This window comes from Strix aluco, chromosome 4 (assembly GCF_031877795.1).
Source record: "Strix aluco isolate bStrAlu1 chromosome 4, bStrAlu1.hap1, whole genome shotgun sequence".
NCBI classification, from domain to species: Eukaryota; Metazoa; Chordata; class Aves; order Strigiformes; family Strigidae; genus Strix; species Strix aluco.
This window is the reverse complement of record NC_133934.1, coordinates 13,462,547-13,482,258: the sequence shown is the minus strand read 5'-3', so window position 1 is coordinate 13,482,258 and position 19,712 is coordinate 13,462,547. Positions and strand designations below refer to the sequence as shown.

The window sequence follows — 19,712 nt, the reverse complement described above, 5'->3', positions numbered from 1 at the left end:
GATTGCCACTAGCTTGCATAATAGTAGCACCTTCAATGTTCCAGGTGGGTGCCCACACATGGATGCAATTTCTTCCCCAAATGGCTTACTGTGCCTTGCAATTGCAGTATGGATTTGAGTGCGCTTTCTCCCACATACTATTTTGCTTCTTGATGATTAATCCTCTCTCATTCTTTCTATGCTGTTTTATTATGAGTCACTTATTGGGCTCAGTGTCATTTCTGACATACGCCTTTGAAATTCAAGTTTTTAGTCCCAGGTAAGTATTTCCTTTTTCTACTCTACATTCATTGTACTGTGTTAGTATGCATATGTGACTCTTCTGCTTGTAACCTTGAAAACTGAAATGGAATTCATTCTGTTTGAACTCCTAGCATTTTTCAGGCCAAAAATAATTTGTCCTGAAGTTTTTGAGCAAAAGATCCCGTTTTGTAATTGTTGCCTTTGATCCTGGGCTGTTAGCAGATTGTTATGGTTGCATATATGCACTTTATAAAGCACTTTCTGTGACTTCTCTCTGAGAAAACTCTTTATCGGTGGTATATTTAAAAAAAAAAAAAAAAAAAAAAAAACAAGACAAAACAAAAAAAAACACTAAGTAGAGATTTGGAAGTTTTAAAAACAAATATTTTTTCTCCTAGTTTACTCTATGGGATATTGGAACTTAGCACAAATTAACTGTTGAAATACTTTCCACTGACCACTTGAGGGCATCTTTAGATGTAGTTTGAAGTGCTGCAGTAGTTTGGAGTCATCACATCACTGTTTCTACTCCATTTTGAGGAAATGAAAATTAAGATAAATCCCTTTGACTAAAGGGGGGAATATAGAGAGCTTGTATCAAGCAGTAACCAAGGATTATAATCGACTTTCTTTATTCATGAGTAATAAAATATGCTTCAGTGAAACTTCTAAAGTTGTTTTGTGCAGATCCACAAAGAAGAAAATTCTGCAAACACAGGTTAATTTAGTCAATAATGGCTTTGTATCAACACTCGTATTATTAGGCCTGTAGGAAAGATTGTAGTTTTCCAAAGTACATGTTTATGGCTGTGCTTGTTTCTTTGTAGGGCTTCTGACTATTCCATTTGATGCCTGGTGTGTAAACCAACAGCAGGTTTCATATAAGAAACTGTACAGTAGTAGTCTAATAAATAACAAATAATGATAACTGAAATGGTATTTTGGCATGTATTAGATCTGTTCAACTCTTAACAGAGCCGTTTCAAGCATGGACTGGGTTTTATACTTCTCGGAGCACATTAAAAGGAATTGCAAGGAGAGCAAGTTCACTGCTTTATGCTGGAGAGTCTTTTTTCACACAGTATGTCCTGAAACACCCAGCAAGTTCTATTTGCAAATGTAGAGCCTTAAAGCAACTTCAGAGCCTTAGATGGGCAGTTTCAGAGGTAAAGACTGATTTATTTTTTAATTTGAATAAAAATGGTTATTGCCCAAAGGCAAAGTTTTGCTTAAACATTTCAGCTGAAGTCTCTTGAGGTTGTATTTATGTTTTTAAAAATAACTTTCCCCTTTAGTAAGCCATAAGTAAAATAAAGCAATTTTTCAAAAAACCATCTTGAAACATGGCTTCAGCCCCTTAGCCATGCATTCAAGACATGGTTACTGGCAAATGTTTTCTTTAGCTGGTAAAAGAGTATGTAGCTTCAAACTTCGCACGTGAAATTTCTTAATGTTAAGTTTTTTATTTACAAAATGTTTTTTAAAAATAAAATAAACAAAAGCTGAACTAACTGAAAACTACTGATAATCTCTACTTCTGCAAGTTAGAACAGAAAGCAGAGATTTGTTTCTTCAGAATTCAGCAGCTAAGTGATCAGCCTCATACCATTAACCATTTACAGGCCTCACTGCTTTTGCTGTTAATAAATATTTTGTCAGCTAAGTTATTGACCAGATCTTAGTAGGAAATGAAAACCCTGTCTTGTTACGGTATTTTTGCTGCATTGTTTTTTGGTAACTTGTATTTTTTTTCCTCTAAGTATGTAACTTCAGTAATTTCTAAATACTAGAAGAGGAAAATGTATAGAGGGAAATCTGTGTGCATCTTGGTTTTGACCATTCAAAATATAGTATTTTGGAATAAGCAAAATGTGAATCTGTGAATATAGCTGTAATACCTTATTATTTTAAGTTATATATCTGAAGATTAATGGACCATGTTAATGCAAATGCAAACCTGAAGTTGTCATCCTGTTGCATTGTGACCTTTCAAACTACTCTTAAATGCAAGGTCCAGCACCATGATGGTATAACAGGCACAGAGTCTCCCAAGGTGAAGGACATGTACATGAATAACTTGATGTATGGAATGCTCAACGTGAAGAAGCTAATGGCTTCCATAATCTTTGACATGAACAATGCAAAGAAGAATGGAGAGGTCTATTCTTCTGTTTACAATATAGACTCAGGAATACCAGGTAAATTTTAACACAGCTTTTCCAATTTTCAGGCTACCTTATGAAAGCGATCATGTTTTCCTCGAAAACAATCAACATACTATGTACCACTTAAGTTCTGTGAACCACAGCTGGAAATCCTGTTTGCTTTGTAAGACCTGCTAGACTCAGATGAGTTTATGAGCTCTTAGATCTCAAGCATCTGAAACCAGGATCTTTAAACTGATGTGAGGCAGAGCCCTGCCCCAGTGCATATATTAGACCTTGCTCCCAGATTCAGACCTCAGCTGTATAACGGAGGGGCGGAAGAGGTGCTGATTAGGGTCATTACTAAACTAACCTTACTATGCAACATAAGATTACACAGTAAGAAGCACAGTCACAGTTGAGAAATGGTCTTGCTGTAGTGTACTGCCAGCTTGTGTGAAAAATATAAAGGAATTTTTAAGGAGTCTATTCTAAAGACTGTACATTCCCTTTTATCCTTACTTTGGAAACTTTTTAAACTGTCAAATGGAAGTAGTGCCGTGAGCTGCTCAACAGACTGATTTGGTTTCTGCAGGGTTGTTTTTAGATCAGGCTTCTCAACTGATCTTCTGTATAACTCTGATAAAGTTAGTATTGCAGGACAATGAGTTGTGGTAAGCTGCTTATTTTCACTAAATGCATTTACATACAACTTGGGTCCTATTTTCTGAATACACTGTGTCTTTTTATTGGGTAAAGAATAGAAGAATAAAGCAGAAGAGGCTTTTATGAAGCACTTTAAAATGTTTTCCTTTTTTCGGTCATGAAGTTTTACTGTGGGGTTTTATGTTAAAATTTTGTAAGATGGTTGTACCTAGACAGATCTCTCAAATACTTTTTAATAACACATTTTAAAAATAGATCATTTTAGTGACTGATAGCTTTGTTTGTGTGCACAAAGGTGCTACAGATGTTGATCAGTATGTTGTTGTCTATAATCCACTGGCATGGAACGTCACTACCTTTGTCACAATTTCTGTCAGCCACTTGGCAATGAGTGTATATGATGAACTGGGACATCCTGTACCAGCACAGGTACTTAACTTTGTTTCTTTCTGTTGCTTTTCTTTCACTTGTCAGTTTTCACTGGCTTGATCCTACCTCCTGTCAAAGTGTGGAAATATATAGTATTACAGTGAAAACAGGTATTAGTTAAAAGTGGGATTTTCCTAGTCCTTCTTCAAGTTTTTTTTCTTTTTGCTTGGCTGTTCTCTCAACTGGAACTAGAATGGTTTTGTCTTAATGTCCAGAAGGGCTTCCTGCTCTTCTGCTGTGTTTGGTTTGTCCTTTGCATGCCTGCTGTGTGTGACCTGGCACTTCTTATCTTGCTTTTCTTTCTATAAAAAACACTGTTTCCAATAAGGCCTTTTTGGTTGAAGCCCTGCCCTATAATTGACAGTCCTATTTGTACAGTTCACAGATTGCCTTGGGGAAGAGATTTAAGAAACGTAGGTCTTATTTACAAGCCCAAAAGAAGCTGGGGACAGCCAGCTGCCATATGACATATCATTCTGTCATGGCCAAGCTCCATGACAAGGCCAGCTGTTCCCTGGGAGAGAAGAAGGTGACCTCAAGTGAAAGCTAGCACTAGCCTTTCTCAGGAGCATCTGCTGTAGAGTGCATCATCATCAAAGGCTTGATAAACCTGTAGGAATGCCTCCTGCACGTAAGACCTGAAGAGGCGTGACACAATTCCAGATGCTCCTCTGTCCCTGCGATGCCAGATAGCGTGTTCTGCCAGCTGGACAGAGTTTCTGTTATCAGTGGCTTATGACTATCACTGTGCATCAAGGCACTCTAGTCAGGTAGTGATACACAACAGCTATTTGCTGTTCCTGCATATACGCCTGATGGCGTAAGACCATACTGGAAGCCATCAGTCTCTTGGGTTAGCACATGGTCACGTTTATCTGTCAGCCACTTACCTCCCAGAAGTCCTGCTGGCTTTAGCCTTGTAAGGTACAAGGAGGAAATTCACATGTATTTAAAGCATTTATTTCAGGTTTTAGGGTGCCCTGAATTCAAGCTGTCATTCTTTATTTTAAAAAGACAAAGTTCTCTGTTGCAGAGTTGGTCTGTACTTTATTTTGCTAGACATTACCCATATGTGCATGTGGATAGTCACTTGAGGCTAAATGAAATCTCTTTACCAGTAATGAGAAGGTGGTTTAGGGTCTTTTTCTTCCAGTATGTACTGTTCAAAAGCACGTTCATATCACACCCTCCTTCATTCTGAGAGAAAGAAATCTTTAACTCAGAACACTGATGTGAGTATGTGGCTGAGAGGGACTGAGGCTTGGCCAGTGCTCTGCCACCTTCTGCACCACGAGTTGTATAGTGAAGGGAGGAAATGGGAGTAGTCCCTGTTGATACCACTAAGGTTAAGAGGCCTGCGGTGTAACAGGACATATGCCAGTCCACAGTGTGAAGGTACAAACAACTTGCTTTAATTTCTGATTAGTTGTAACTAACCTCTTCGTCCATGTAATCTGTACAGTATTTCTCTAGTCACATTTTCTTGCCCCAAACCAAAAGTACTACTGAATTATGTAACATTAATGGGCAGGACACTTGTAATTGAAAGAGGATTAAAAACTATTAAGGTATTTTGATGTTAAGTAACACTGGTGTTCTGTTTCCTGTTCAGAAGTATGCCACATGCTTCTACCTCCCTCTCCGTGTGCCTTGCTAAAGGTGAGGGCATGTCTGAGTGCTTCCTCCTCTTGCCACGAGTTTTCTCATACTTGCACTAGTCATGTCCCTTATGTTTCAGTCTTTTTTCTGTCATTTGACTGATCAGTTTAATTTGTGATTATTTCTGCTCATATAGACATTTAACAGTGTGATCTTAAATCAAGATCTATAATTCCATGTTCACATTAAAATAAGATCTAATTTTGTAGTTTGCTTAGTGACCCTCTTTCCTTCAGAGAAAGGCTAAACTTAATCCAAGTTCACCAAACTCCCAATTAAAGGTAGTACTGATCGACATTATAATTGAGAATTATAAGAATGGCATGTTTAGAAACCTATTTTTAAGTAGTGGTTTATTTATGAATTTATGGCTTACAAGACATGTAGTTGCTTTGCTAATTAATTTTCTGTAATGGAACATTGTTTTGTATGTTAACATGTAGGTTCAAAGCTCAGTGGAGTCCCATTCTACCTATGATCTCTATATTCTAGTTGCAATAAGTGGTCTAAGCTACAGAAAATACAGTGTTAAACCCTTGAATGGTAAACAGTCTGCATTTATTGGAAGGTCAGTCAAGTACAAGCGAAAAGACGTAACTCGTGCAGATCAACAAAGTCGACGGTTGTTTCCTGTGGTTAACAACTGCTACCAGGTCTTGTTTGACCAAAACACAAATCTAATGCACAGCATTACAGAGAGGTGAGATTGCCTGCTTGTTTTTAATAATGTTTCAGATTCTGTAAAACCTTTTGTAAAAGTAAGCCCAAGGACTGTATCACAGAATCGTCTAGGTTGGAAAAGACCTTGAAGATCATCCAGTCCAACCATTAACCTAACATTGACCATTCCCAACTACACCATATCCCTCAGCGCTATGTCGACCCTGCTCTTGAACACCTCCAGGGATGGGGACTCCACCACCTCCCTGGGCAGCCCATTCCAACGCCTAACTACCCGTATCGTGTGTCTTAATTCTGAAACTTAACTAGGAAAATGTTGTTTACAATTATTCTTTTTTACCTCCAGTTCACATCATCAACCCTAGTCTAGGTGTGATTTCATACTATTTCCGTAATGTTGCCCTGTTTAACCATGCAGTCAGAGATGACGTATCACAGTATTAAGAAGTAGATCAGCAGGATCTCATTGTGCTTTAGAACTAAAGAGGGTTATGAATGTGTGTTTGTATTAAAAATAAGTAAGCACATACACTGTGGCTATACAATGAGCCTTACGTAAAGCAAGAGCTTTCTCTTACTAATCAGTAGTGTTTTGCAAGTCCTGTATCACTGTTTCATGGTAGGAAACTACGAAACTTTTAAAAAGGAAGCATTTAACTAAGGAAATTCTATTTAATCAGGCAGATAAAATGGAAGAGCAATCAAGATCAAGGTGAGATTTGGGGTTTGCAGTTTGTCTTTTTCAGCTGATGTGAATTGGCCCAATTCCTTCAGCTTCAGTGGATCTGTGCTGCGTTTTGCCTGCTCAGGATTCAGATTGTCAGCTATGTACTGATAGAAAATTTGACCCCTTTGGCACTGGCCTAGTGATTACTAGACCTTTTTCACCTTTGAGTTTTTGTTCATAATTTTACCTCCTAGAGCAAGAACTTGTTCTGTAGTGTAGTTAACAGCAGCTTTAAAAGTACAGATGTGCCTTAATCAAGAGCCCTAAAGTAAGTACTTCCTCAAAGTGCCTCTGGACCCTAACTGTTTCCAGATACCATGAGGAAAATAATAAGAACCACAATGAGGGAGAACAAAAATCTGAATTCAAATTCCATTTTTCTCCATCCTGTTCTGGCAGGCAGCAAAAGCTGCAATTCAGCATGTAGAAGAAATGGGTTATTCACTTTCTTCACAAGCCTTCAGGCAAGCCCAGCATGTTTGAGTTTCAGGAAGTTTGCTTTGGGGATAATGGGAAAGAGCAAGGCATCAGGTCAGAATGGGACCAAAGGTTAAAAACTATGAAGCCTTATAAAGTTTAGCTGCAACAGTTACACCTTCTAGGTCCTGCCCCTGCACTAGAATTGCATTATAACTGGAGTAGTAGATAAGACTTGGATGTTTCGCTCCTCAGTCATTACAGTTTGTAGGTTGCTGTGTTAACACCAGCTAAAATAGTTGGCAGTTTAAATTTCTGTGCCAGACTAAGTGATTTTTCCTGTTTGCCAGCAAGGCTCCCAAAGAGGAGCAGAGTAGGTAGCTGAGGGCAATAACATCTTAAATTGGCTTTGTATGACTTTCCAAAGACTGTGATACGGAGTTATGAATAGCTAAACTGTAAGTTTCAGGGGAGAAGGGAGGACACAAAGTAGGTACCGAGTGAGTGTAAATTTTGGTATCATATTGCCATTATATTCATTACCGGTGTTAGATATGGGAACTTGCATCATGCTGATTTACCTAGCTACAAAGTCAATTAAATGAATCGGATTATTCATTAATATGATGCGACATACTGCATTTTTGTGCAATGGGTAGTGTTTGATCCTGTAGCAACTCTCACGTCAAAACAATGAGCTAATGTAGATGTTCTTTCTGTCTTAACGTGTTTCTGTTTTACAAAAGTATAAAATGACATAGAAATTTCATTTATTTACACGCTGACAGATGTCTTGACGGGAAGCACTTTAATGCTCTTCTGTCCCCATTTCCTAAACCTTATAAAATCAATTACTTGCTTTGAGGAAACAGATTATTTTTTTTTCTTACATTCCCAGCCTCATTCCTGTTGCAGTTCAGCTTTGCATCTATTAAGCACAAAATGTATTTGTAAGTAATAAAATTTTTCCTCTTCTATGGATTCACAGGGAGACTAACCAGACTATCCAGTTGACCCAGGAGTTCCTGGAGTACCATGTGAATGGAGATGTGATGAAAGGGCCCATTTCAGATAACTACTTATTTGCCCCAAATGCTTCAGCTGTTTCGGTATCAAAAGCAGTGGGATTGGAATTGGTTTCTGGAAACTTGATCACGGAGATACGACAGTATTTCTACAGGTACAACACCATTACAGCTTCACTTCACTGGAATGCTTAATTCTCTGTAGATATGTATGAGATTAATTCTTTATAGTTACTCCTAAACAGTGAGCTCTGTGTACTGTTTAGGTTTTAGACAAAAGTACTAGCATGCATCTGCTAAATGTAGTGCTGAGGAAGCACTCCCATAAACAGCACATATTTAAAGAAAGATTGTTCAGAGTTATCTTCTGTGGTTTGCTTTATAGTGCAGCTTCTGTTGGGATCCTGGTTCCATACAGTTCAGTGAAAATTTCAGCTAACACCTTCTTAGACGGGTGGAATTTGGACATAATGGTTCATTTTTATAACTGTGAATATCTTCCTTACAAGTACATTAGAGAGGAGAAATGAATCCTACAGAAAGACACTCTGCCCCCGATGAACAAGCTACTTTTCTGTGTTAAAATTGTATTAGTGTCTAACCCCTTCACCCTTTTTTCAAGTTGATTATTTAATTGAAGCCTTTTGCTTTACATGGCATTGTACAAGGATTGTAGTTGAGACGGACCTTTGGAAAACAGTGGAATTCTTGCACCAAAATTAATGTTGCCCAGATTGAAAAAATACCTGTACTCTGTAGAATGTAAATATGTTGCTTATGGAGTCATAACTATTTTTAAATTTTTTGTTAATTTTGAGAAAAACAGAGCCTCTATAATCAAATGAAGAGTCCTCTTTATGCTTGCAACACTAAAGAAAATTGTAGGATATCATTTACTCCAACTGAATATCTGTACATTTGAAAATTAAATTGAAATTTAAAATAATTGTACATGTACATGAAATATACAGAAAACAGGCAAGAAAGTTGTCTATGTGTAGGATGATGTCATGAATGATTTGCAAGTCTTGACATAACCGATCAAGTGCTATAAACTCTGCATATCTTTTCTCTCATTTTTATAGTAATGTTACCGCTCAGGATTACATATATGCAGTATATACCAGGATTTATACAGTACCAGAAGGCTACGACGGGAAGTTGCTTTGCCATAGGATAGAGCAAGAATACAGCGTTGGGCCTTTGGAATTAAATCGTGAAGCAGTTCTAAGAACAAGCACGAATTTGAACACTAGACAGCTCCTCTACACTGACAACAATGGATATCAGATTCAGAAAAGACCATTCAAAGCATATGTGAATAACACAGTAGCTCGGGTAGGCAGAAAGGTGTAATCCAGAGTCAGTTGTGTCTTGTCTTTGTTCTCCAGTACTGTCACCTGAGTTAATACTATCACTGCATGGTTTACTGTGTGTTTTCAGAACTATTATCCTATGGTGCAGACTGCCTACATTGAAGACGATACGATAAGGCTGATGCTGCTTACAGAAAGAGCTCATGGTGTCTCAAGTCAAGGAAATGGACAAGTGGAGGTAACTTGTAAAAATATTTCTTTTTCTAGGAGAATATGATTTTATGGCTGCTGATAATATAAGTGAAGCATAATGGCGATTACTATTGTGACATTTATCTTCCCAATACAGGTGATGCTTCACAGGAGACTATGGAACAACCTTCAGTGGGACCTGAATTACAATCTCACTTTGAATGACTCTTCAGTGGTTCGTCCTGTCATTTGGCTTATTTTAGGAGCCAAGAGTGTCACGAATATTTTGTATCGGACAAGTGGACTAGCTTTAGAACACAGACCAGTAGTAATGTTTGGTGCATTATCAGGTAACTCATTCCATCTCCTGTGCTATCTTTAGCATCTGAATGGCTTATTTGTTTTGCTCTGGTTTATGCTGTTAAGTTTGTAAATGCAGACTTCAAGCCTCCTGTGTGGCAAAGTTAGTATACAGTGAGTTAGAAGGCAGATTTAGAGCCTGCTAATTACTTTGCATTAATTTCAAACATGGATGTTGTCCAAGTGTATGAAATGTTTCTCTTGTTATGTAATTATCTCTACTTTCAGAGGAGAATAAATTTTAAAACATCTAATGAGAACAAAATATCCACACAGGGAATTAGTGCAAAGTAGCTAGTGCACCATATATCAGCTTCCTGAATGCTGGGTCCTTAATGACCATTTTTGAGTCAGTCCTTTAAAAACATTTGTTTGACTTATTAACTGAAACTGAAGCCTGGTAGTGGAATAGAAACTTCAAGCTGCAGTGAAATTTGCTTTATGGAAAGCTCTAATATACTTCTCCAGCAGTTAAAATCAGTGCTGCTTTCTGCCTTGTATCTCAGAAGGCCTTGGAATAGAAAGCATAGCATCTGCTTTGCATCTGCCTTGGCAGAAAAAGCAAAAATCTCTTTACCCTTCCACAGTACCCTAGCCAGGCTTGTGTGTGTGATGGATGTTTGATGTTTGCTTTGTTTCATTTTGCATGGTGGAGATAAACCAAAGGTACCTGGACAACTTCAGCAGAATTCAGTCAGTTCACCTGTAACTGTCCCACCTAATCTTCATCTCCAGACTCTGAGCATTCCAGGGTGGAGATACAGCTCTAATCATGCAGAGCAGGTCCACAGCATCCGCATGGGTAGGTGCTTTCGAAGGGGTGGTTGGACGTTACACTTAAAAGAAGATGGCTTTCTTTTCTTTTTATATTCTATGGCTAGTACTTTTATTTATTCAAAGTGTTACATTCGTCTATCAAAAAAGTTAATTGTACTGTATGATTGGTCTACTCAAATAGTAAGATATTTCTCCTGCATGAGTTCATCGTGCCTGTTAGTGTCATTGCTGTCAACAGTGGGAACTGGGCATTTCTTGCTGTTAGTGCTCTTGCTAATTTAAAAAAAATGGAATTAAGTTCAAGTTATGAGCATATAAAGCTAAGGAAAAAAAAATGCTGAAAATTGGTTTTATTTTTACAGTAAGAAAATGTTCACATTTTGTTTAATCTTAAAGGTAAACAGAAGCAAGGTGATGCAGACTTCAGTCGTGTCCTGCTACGAATTAGGCACTTGTATGAGGTTGGAGAGGATCCTGTGCTGTCTCAACCTGTGATGGTAAATCTGAAGGTAAATTTAATCCTTTGAGAGAGAATACCACTTGAGGTGGTTTTGTTCCAAAGAGAACTGGTTCGGGGATGAAACATCCTGTGTGCTAGAGACTCCACAAAAGATGGATATGAAAATACTAAGTATATCTTTAACCTCAGAGGAAAGCAGGTCTTACCCTTACTCAGCTTTGCAACACAGGAGCTGTTACTTCAGATGAAGTTGCTATAGGCACAGCATGAAGATCTGCTCTGTTGAGCTCTTAGTTGTGTAACACTTCCTGCAGTACCTTAATCAGTGCAGAGAGTGAAAATCTGTTTTGCTGTTTCTTTAGTTATTGCAAGTTGTACCTATAGTTAATGAAATGTGGACAGGATTAAAGAAAACAAACAGGTTTTTTCCTCTGTAGTTTTATTTCTGCAAGTTGTTGAAACTTCGGTCATTTCCATCATGTACTGTGTATTTTCAGTTTCTTGTTTATTTGCTCTTTCATATAGACGTAGATTCTTTTATAATACATGGCAGAGGTTTATTCTTTTAAAATGTGAAATTTTGATTGTGATGACAGAAACATGGGGAACAAGGTGTAGGGTTTTCTGGTTTGTTTTTAAAAGTGCAGTGTGAGTTTCAGCTCTTGAATGGAGAGATTAGTAGGCTCTGAATTCTGCTACAACACAGAGGAAGGTGCAGCACCTCAGCTTCTCAGTTTGAAGCATGGTGAATCTGTAGGTGCGCTTACGCTGCGTGACCTAGGAGATTTTTAAAGTCTCTGCTGCTGTGCTTAACAGATCAATGCTAGAGATGAAAGTTCTACTCTGGTCTAACTGTGTACTTGACGCGTGAGTGTGATGCTATTTTCAATAACCTGTGGGTTGTTCCTTGTGTTTTCTTTACTCACAGTCTTTGCTAAAGGGATTAGGATCAGTGGTGCTAGTGGAAGAGCGATCACTCACAGGCATCTGGGATGTAAACGCTTTGAAGCGGTGGAAATGGAAGACCGCGCAATATCCAAGAAAAGGTAGGTGGAATAAGGTGGTTGGTGTCTCTATTGTTGTTGACTGTTGAAGCTTGATGGATGATCTAATTAGAAAAATAAAAATATTTGCAAGCTTAAAAATGTATTGTTCTTCTGTATGACAGACCTTGCATCTGGCAGAGCCTGCAAGCAGTAACATTTAGCAGATTTCCTGCAAGTACTAGACTGCTGTATTTCTCTGGTGGCTTGTTTTGCCTAGAAGTGTTAACTCCAGGAAGATTTCAAGCTTTTTATCTTTGTTCAGATAGAAATGGCTACTTTATGAATTCACATTTGAGACACAGATTGATTTTGCAAGATGCTGATGAGTTGTGTTAATCTAAGCTTATGCCTGTGCTGCAGAAAAACAGACAAGTGCAGTTAAAAATCCCCACTTTAAATCAGCTTGAAATACTGTGTGGATATGATTCAAGTTAGGGCTGACACTCAAGTCAACAGCTGTGAGTGACCTCATTTCATTTCTCATTCCAGTCAGTTGCTTGGACATTCTTACTGTCACTTACATCCATGTATGTGCCTTGTAAAAAGCTTGCAGAGGTTTTGGGCTGAGCTAGGTGAGAATTTAGAGCTCTACTTGACCTGCAGCTAGGTACTTGCTTGCTGTTTATTCATGATGAAGAAAAGGTGCATGACTGGGGAGTTGTTTCACATTTTCTGTGTGAGAAGGTGTGTGAAAAATAGATGAATTGTTGTATATTTTAATATTATGAATGGGTGCATCTTAGGCTCCACACTACTTACAGCTTTAAGGAGGAGAATCTGCTCAAACACCAGCTTTTAAGGAAGGGATGAGTTAAAACTGTTGAGATAGAATAATATGTGCATTTGAGTAAAGCTGCTTCTTTATTAAATTACCAATGTTTTTGTGTTTTTACAGGATTTTCCAACAGCACAGAGACCTCAGAATACTGTATAGTAACTGTTCACCCAAAAGAAATAAGGACTTTCTTTCTATACTTTCAAGGTCAATAAAGTCTGGCATTCTATTTCAGGAGTGAATGTGTAATAGCTTCCAATTTTTGTTTAAAGATATGAGTGATGATCTTGAAAAACATTCTACTGTTGTTAATGAAAGAAATACTCATTTTGGAATAAACTCTAAATTTAATTAAACTGTTGGCCTGAGTTGTAGGTATTTTTGTTGGTTAATTATTTACAACTCTTTTTTTTTTTTCTGAAACATGTTCAATTCAAAAAATTACCTTGGTGTTGCAGTGCAAGCATATTGAACATTTTTGTGCTTGCTGTGGGTCATTTTAAAGTGATTGCTTCTATGATGCTTCACTGTGGAGCACTGACAAAGTCATATTTAGTCCTACAGTCTTGACTTGTCTTTCTAATTAGTGGTGATCTTAAGAGTCTTCTCTTAAGGCTTTTATTGTTAGCGGAGATGACTTCCAAATCACAGAATATAGTGATTTGCCAAATTATGTTCTGTTTCCACATGCAAAGAGGAATGCCTCTCATGTTTCAGCTACTTTGACTTTTGGGCAACAACTGCAAAGTTTCCGCTTTGCTGTAAACTGAAATTGAATGTACGGTTTGTATTCCTTTGCACTAAGTTATTTTAAATTGTGTCTCTTAAGGTTCAGAACTGATTGGCTTTGCTTCATAGTATCATGGTCCTGGATGTTCAGTCTTGTGTTCTGGGTAAACTGGAGCTAGTCTGTCAACAGAAGTTGTACTGCCACATGACCAGTAACTAACTCATCACGTAACCTGAAGCAGGAACACCATTCTTTGATATCATGAACTTTCGTACTTCTCAGGCCCAAAGAATGTGCACAGTGGTAACAAGAAATGTTTCATTAGCATCACGTTGAAGTTAATTATGGAGGACTGTGTTGAGGGGTTAAACTGCAGTCAGTGCAAATTCTAAGAAAATCTGATTCAGCAACAGCAAAAGGAAACTTGGACAGCAGCTAGCTTTCCTAATAGCTGGTATGTATTTATGTCCAAAAGAAAAGTTGCATTTCTCTATTTTTCTTGTTAGCTCTAAACAATGTAGAACTGTAAAATCTGATTCTGTTCACATGCTATGGGCATCTCTACTTATTTACTTATTCACCATAAAAATAGCTGAGATGAGAATCAAGTCAGTCACTTCACTGCAATGGTAATGATGAATTATGCTTGGTGCAACACTCTACAAAACTGTATTTCTGACCAGGAAATGTAAAAGTGAAAGAGGAAATACATAGATTTAAAAGAGGAAAATAGGTGACTTTTCAGTCAATTAATAATTCTAGTTCTAGAATTATGTAAAAATGACATTTTGCTGTGGTAGTTGTTCTAATTTACTTCGGCTGTTCAATAATTTCTTCCATGTGGAGACACTGTTCAAGAACAAAGGAAACGGTGAGAAGGACTCTCCCAGAATAGCTATTGAGAAATAGTTATGCTGGAAGAGCTGCGCTGGTGGTCAGTTTTTCCATTTAGACAGCCTGTGTATGCTAACTGATTGCATCTCACTAAAATCACTGCAGAAGCTGCCACATTCAGTTATTGGATGAAGAAGGTTGTTTCATATTTTCTGTTGGTTATTTTTTATACTTGGCTGTAAATATTTACTGATATGCTAATCTAGTCTGCTCTGCTACGGTTAAAGCCATTTTCCTGCAACATTAAGCCCAAAGGGGAAGTATATAGCACTGTAACTAGGATGCAGTAAAGCATGATGACAACTATTTTTTGTTTTCTTTTGTGTATGTGTTTGGGAAATTAAATGTGTTCAGCTAAGTCATTTTCCTTGCTTGTACATCTTTCTCATTCCCTGTGTGGTTATGCTATGTAGTATAATGGGTATACTGTGTAGATTACACAGTGGTATAATTACAATTCATATTTTTGTGACTGAAGTGGTATTCACTAATACACGTGCTAGTTAACAGCAAGTCATGCTGGTAGATTATAAAGATTGAACTGTATCTTCAGTGGGCAATTGCATGGTCAATCCTGGCCAAGTAGTAAAGGATCCTACAGCTGCTAACTCTGGGCACTGCTTTCCCAGATGTCAGGTTGATATATTTCTAGTAGGCTTTGTTAGAACAAATCCTACAAAAATCTTCTGTACACAGAATACTATAAACAGGAATACCTCATTAATAGCATATATATTGGGGGGTGGGGGGGGTGGGGGTGGGGGATGTTCTACTTCAATTTGTGGAGAATTTCTGTTTTCAACATAAAAAAAAAAAAAAAAACAAACCACAGAATATTTTATCTGGAGTTATTTCAGTGCAGTTGGTCATGAGGGAATAATTTGTCAGAGTCAAATCTTGTATTGCACTGGAGGCATCCAAGACTGTGGTCTGTAAAAAGCATGGCATTCCTGCTAGAAGATGTTGTTGCATATTTTATATGTTCTTTTTCCTGAGAAATCTCAGCCCAAACAAATGGAAACCTGCAGGCATTCAAATGTCCCATTTAGCAATCATCCTTTTTCTTCCCTCAGATGTGTCAAGATAGGAGAAATATTGCGGTGCTACATCAAGACTTGATAGAAATCAGGCCACTCTGTACTTAATACATCAGATGGGACACACAAAAGAAAAGAGGGTGGATGTAATATTATAAGCAGAGGGAAAAGTTGTGCATGCATGCAGCATATTTGTGTGTAAATAAGCTTTGTTTTTAATTTTGGTTGGAGTTAAGGAAGTAGCAGTTAGAGTGGAAGAGCTAGGAGGAGGTAGTAGAGCACTTGGGTGCTGGGGAAGGGCAGATGTTGTAGTAGGAGTCTACTATAGGCCACCCACCCAGGACAGAGAGGTGGATGAAATATTCTATAGGCATTTAGGAGAAATCTCACGATTGCTTGCCCTTATTCTTGTGGGAGACTTTAACTTCCCAGACATCTGCTGGAAATACAACACAGCAGAGCAGGACCAGTCACGGATATTCCTGGAATGTGTGGCAGATAACTTCCTGATGCAGCTGGTGAGTGAACCGACCAGAGAAGGTGCCCTGCTGGATCTCGTCTTTGTGAACAGAGAAGGACTAGTGGATGATGTGGCGGTCGGAGGCCGACTAGGGCACAGCGATCATGAAATAATAGAGTTCTCTATTCTTAGAGAGGCCAGGAGAAGGGGAAGCAGAACTGACATCCTGGACTTCCAAAGGGCTGACTTTGTCTTGTTTGGGCACCTGCTTGAAAGATCCCTTGGGAGATGATCCTGAAGGGTATAGGGGTCCAGGAAGGTTAGACACTCTTTAAGAAGGAAGTATTAATGGCTCAGGAGCAGGTGGTCCCCATGTGCTGTAAGAGAAGCCGGCGACAGAAAAGACCACCCTGGCTAAACAGGGAGCTTTGGCTGGAACTCAGGGAGAAAAGGAGAGTTTACAGCTTTTGGAAGAAGGGGCTAGCCACTCACAGTGATTACAAAGATGCTGTGAGGCTATGCAGGGCGGAAATCAGGAGGTCTAAAGCCCAGCTGGAAATTAGTCTGGCTTCAGCAATCAAGGACAACAAGAAATGTTTCTGTAAGTATGTGGGTAGCAAAAGAAAGACCAGGGAGAGCCTCCATCCCCTGCTAGACAAACGACAAAACATGGTAACAAGTGACGAGGAAAAGGCTGAGGTCCTTAATGCCTTCTTTGCCTCAGTCTTTAATAACAAGACTAGTTGTACTGAGGGAATCCAGCCTCCTCAGCCAGAGGACAGAGACTGGGAGAATGACGCCCCCACAGTCCAGGAGGAGACAGTCAGTGACCTACTGCATCACATAGACACACACAAGTCTATGGGATGGGATGGGATACACCCGAGGGTGCTGAAGGAGCTGGCTGGGGTGCTCGCCAAGCCGCTTTCCATCATTTACCAGCAGTCCTGGCTGACCGGGGAGGTCCCAACAGATTGGAAATTGGCCAATGTGACGCCCATCTATAAGAAGGGTCGGAAGGATGATCCGGGAAATTACAGGCCTGTCAGCTTGGCGTCGGTGCCCGGGAAGCTGATGGAGCAGCTCATCCTGAGTACCATCATACAACACATGGGGGACAACCAGATGATCAGGCCTAGTCAGCATGGGTTTATGAAAGGCAGGTCCTGCTTGACAAACCTGATCTCCTTCTACGACAGGGCAACCAGCTTATTGGATGAGGGAAAGGCTGTGGATGTTGTTTACCTTGACTTCAGTAAGGCCTTTGACACCGTTTCCCACAGCATTCTCCTGGCGAAACTGGCTGCTCGAGGCTTGGATGAGCGCACACTTTGCTGGGTAAAAAACTGGCTGGATGGCTGGGCCCAGAGAGTTGTGGTGAATGGAGTTAAATCCAGTTGGCGGCCGGTCACGAGTGGTGTCCCCCAGGGCTCGGTTTTGGGGCCACTCCTGTTTAACATCTTTATTGATGATCTGGACGAGGGGATCGAGTGCACCCTCAGTAAGTTTGCAGATGACACCAAGTTGGGTGGGAGTGTTGATCTGCTCGAGGGTAGGGAGGCTCTGCAGAGAGACCTGGACAGGCTGGAGCGATGGGCTAAGGCCAACTGTAGGAGTTTCAATAAGGCCAAATGCCGGGTGCTGCACTTGGGCCACAACAACCCCCAGCAGCGCTACAGGCTTGGGGAGGAGTGGCTGGAGAGCTGCCAGTCAGAGAGGGACCTGGGGGTGTTGATTGACAGCCGGCTGAACATGAGCCAGCAGTGTGCCCAGGTGGCCAAGAAGGCCAATGGCATCCTGGCTTGTATCAGAAATAGCGTGGCCAGCAGGGACAGGGAAGGGATCTTACCCCTGTACTTGGCACTGGTGAGGCCGCACCTCGATTCCTGTGTTCAGTTTTGGGCCCCTCACTACAAAAAGGACATTGAATGACTCGAGCGTGTCCAGAGAAGGGCAACGAAGCTGGTGAAGGGTCTGGAGCACATGTCGTATGAGGAGCGGCTGAGGGAACTGGGGTTGTTTAGTCTGGAGAAGAGGAGGCTGAGGGGAGACCTCATCGCCCTCTACAGCTACCTGAAAGGAGGTTGCAGAGAGCTGGGGATGAGTCTCTTTAACCAAGTAACAAGTGATAGGACAAGAGGGAATGGCCTCAAGTTGCACCAGGGAAGGTTTAGACTGGATATTAGGAAGCATTTCTTTACAGAACGGGTTGTTAGGCATTGGAATGGGCTGCCCAGGGAGGTGGTGGAGTCCCCATCCCTGGAGGTGTTCAAGAGGTGGGTTGACATAGCGCTGAGGGATATGGTGTAGTTGGGAACTGTCAGTGCTAGGTTAATGGTTGGACTAGATGATCTTCAAGGTCCTTTCCAACCTAGATGATTCTGTGATTCTGTGGTTCTTTGAAGTGACAAGCAGTCAGGGTGAAACTGATAGAAGAAGTCTGAAATGCAGAATCTTCTGATAACAGCTTATTTTGTCCACAGCTTCTGGCTGCAGACCCTCCAAGATGCTGCTGTTCTGGGTCTTGTGGGAGATCTTGCCTGGAAAGCCAAATTATATTTGTTCCATCATTGTATGTAATTTTGAGGACTAGAGGCATGAATGTCCTTGAGAGCTGGTGGAGTCCTGTTTGTGTCCAGAGACAAAGAGCGGCTCTCAGTACACCCTGTTTTACCATTTCCTTTGTCAGTGCCCAAGGCCACTTTGTCATGTTTTCTTTGTTGGCTCTAGGCTCTAGCATTGCTCAGCATCTGATATGGCTTGGATAGCAAAAACGTGAGCCTCAGTTGCAAAGTAGAGAGGAAAATATTTCCAACCACTGAAGATGCCAGATTTTCCCCCTACTTGGCAAACACATGGTTGGGTTTGTTATACTCCGCTTTCCTTCCCATTGCCCTGTTCTATCTCAAATACTCCTAGTTACATCCACATTGCTGAAATGTACATATTAGTTCTTTGGACTCACAAGAAAAATAAATTTTTTGTTAGTTTTTTTGCTTTCTAGGAAAAGTTAATTCATAACCTTTATTTTACATTAAACCAGGTGCAAACCTAAAAGCTAAAGAAAATGGTTGCCCTTTCATGATGGCATTTATCTTGTTTGAGAAAGTCCTGCTGATGAATGTATTGATGCCAGTACCCTAACCATTTTTTTTCTATTGTGTAAAAATTACATAGCTGCTATTTTGAAAGGACATTTCTGCAGTTCAGTTACTTCTTTATTTACTAGAGCAGGTAAAAGAATCACTTGCACTCTTAAAAATAATTTTTAAAGTAATTGTGGTATCCACAATTCGATATTTCTTTTGTCAGTCCATTTGTGCTGTGGAGCTGTTTTTCCAACTGAGACATAATTTATTATTCACAGTTGAAAATAAATTAGGTGTGTTTTTCCTGTGCTAATAAATAAGTGTGCCAAGAAGAGTCTTACAGTCAATAGCAAATTAAGGTTTTGGTGGGGTTTTTTGTGTTGTGGCTGGACAAAATTAATGACATGTATGTATCATACAGAACACATAGAATGCCACTGACTGTCATGAGAAATTATGAGGTCTGTTACACTGAAGTTAGGTGTTGGATAAAAATCCCAAGTGATAGTGTGCTTTCCACCTTGTGTTTGAGTTGGAAGAGGGGAAGATTCATGAGTTAGGCACAACAGAAGTCAAATTTCCATT

The 19,712-nt window shown here is 39.7% G+C and overlaps 1 protein-coding gene across 1 annotated transcript in view; it reads left to right on the top strand.

Moving 5' to 3' along the window:
- The window catches only part of MAN2B2 (mannosidase alpha class 2B member 2), a 32,319-nt gene extending 19,046 nt beyond the window's left edge, over positions 1-13,273 (top strand). Inside the window, exons 8-19 of the mRNA XM_074822061.1 lie at positions 1,219-1,409; positions 2,255-2,441; positions 3,349-3,482; positions 5,585-5,841; positions 7,955-8,146; positions 9,077-9,329; positions 9,435-9,545; positions 9,657-9,849; positions 10,515-10,661; positions 11,033-11,145; positions 12,025-12,142; positions 13,038-13,273. Coding sequence (XP_074678162.1) covers positions 1,219-1,409; positions 2,255-2,441; positions 3,349-3,482; positions 5,585-5,841; positions 7,955-8,146; positions 9,077-9,329; positions 9,435-9,545; positions 9,657-9,849; positions 10,515-10,661; positions 11,033-11,145; positions 12,025-12,142; positions 13,038-13,132 — 1,991 coding nt within the window. The 3' untranslated portion in view covers positions 13,133-13,273. The remainder of the gene's footprint in view (positions 1-1,218; positions 1,410-2,254; positions 2,442-3,348; positions 3,483-5,584; positions 5,842-7,954; positions 8,147-9,076; positions 9,330-9,434; positions 9,546-9,656; positions 9,850-10,514; positions 10,662-11,032; positions 11,146-12,024; positions 12,143-13,037) is intronic.
- The last annotated feature ends 6,439 nt before the right edge of the window (positions 13,274-19,712 follow it).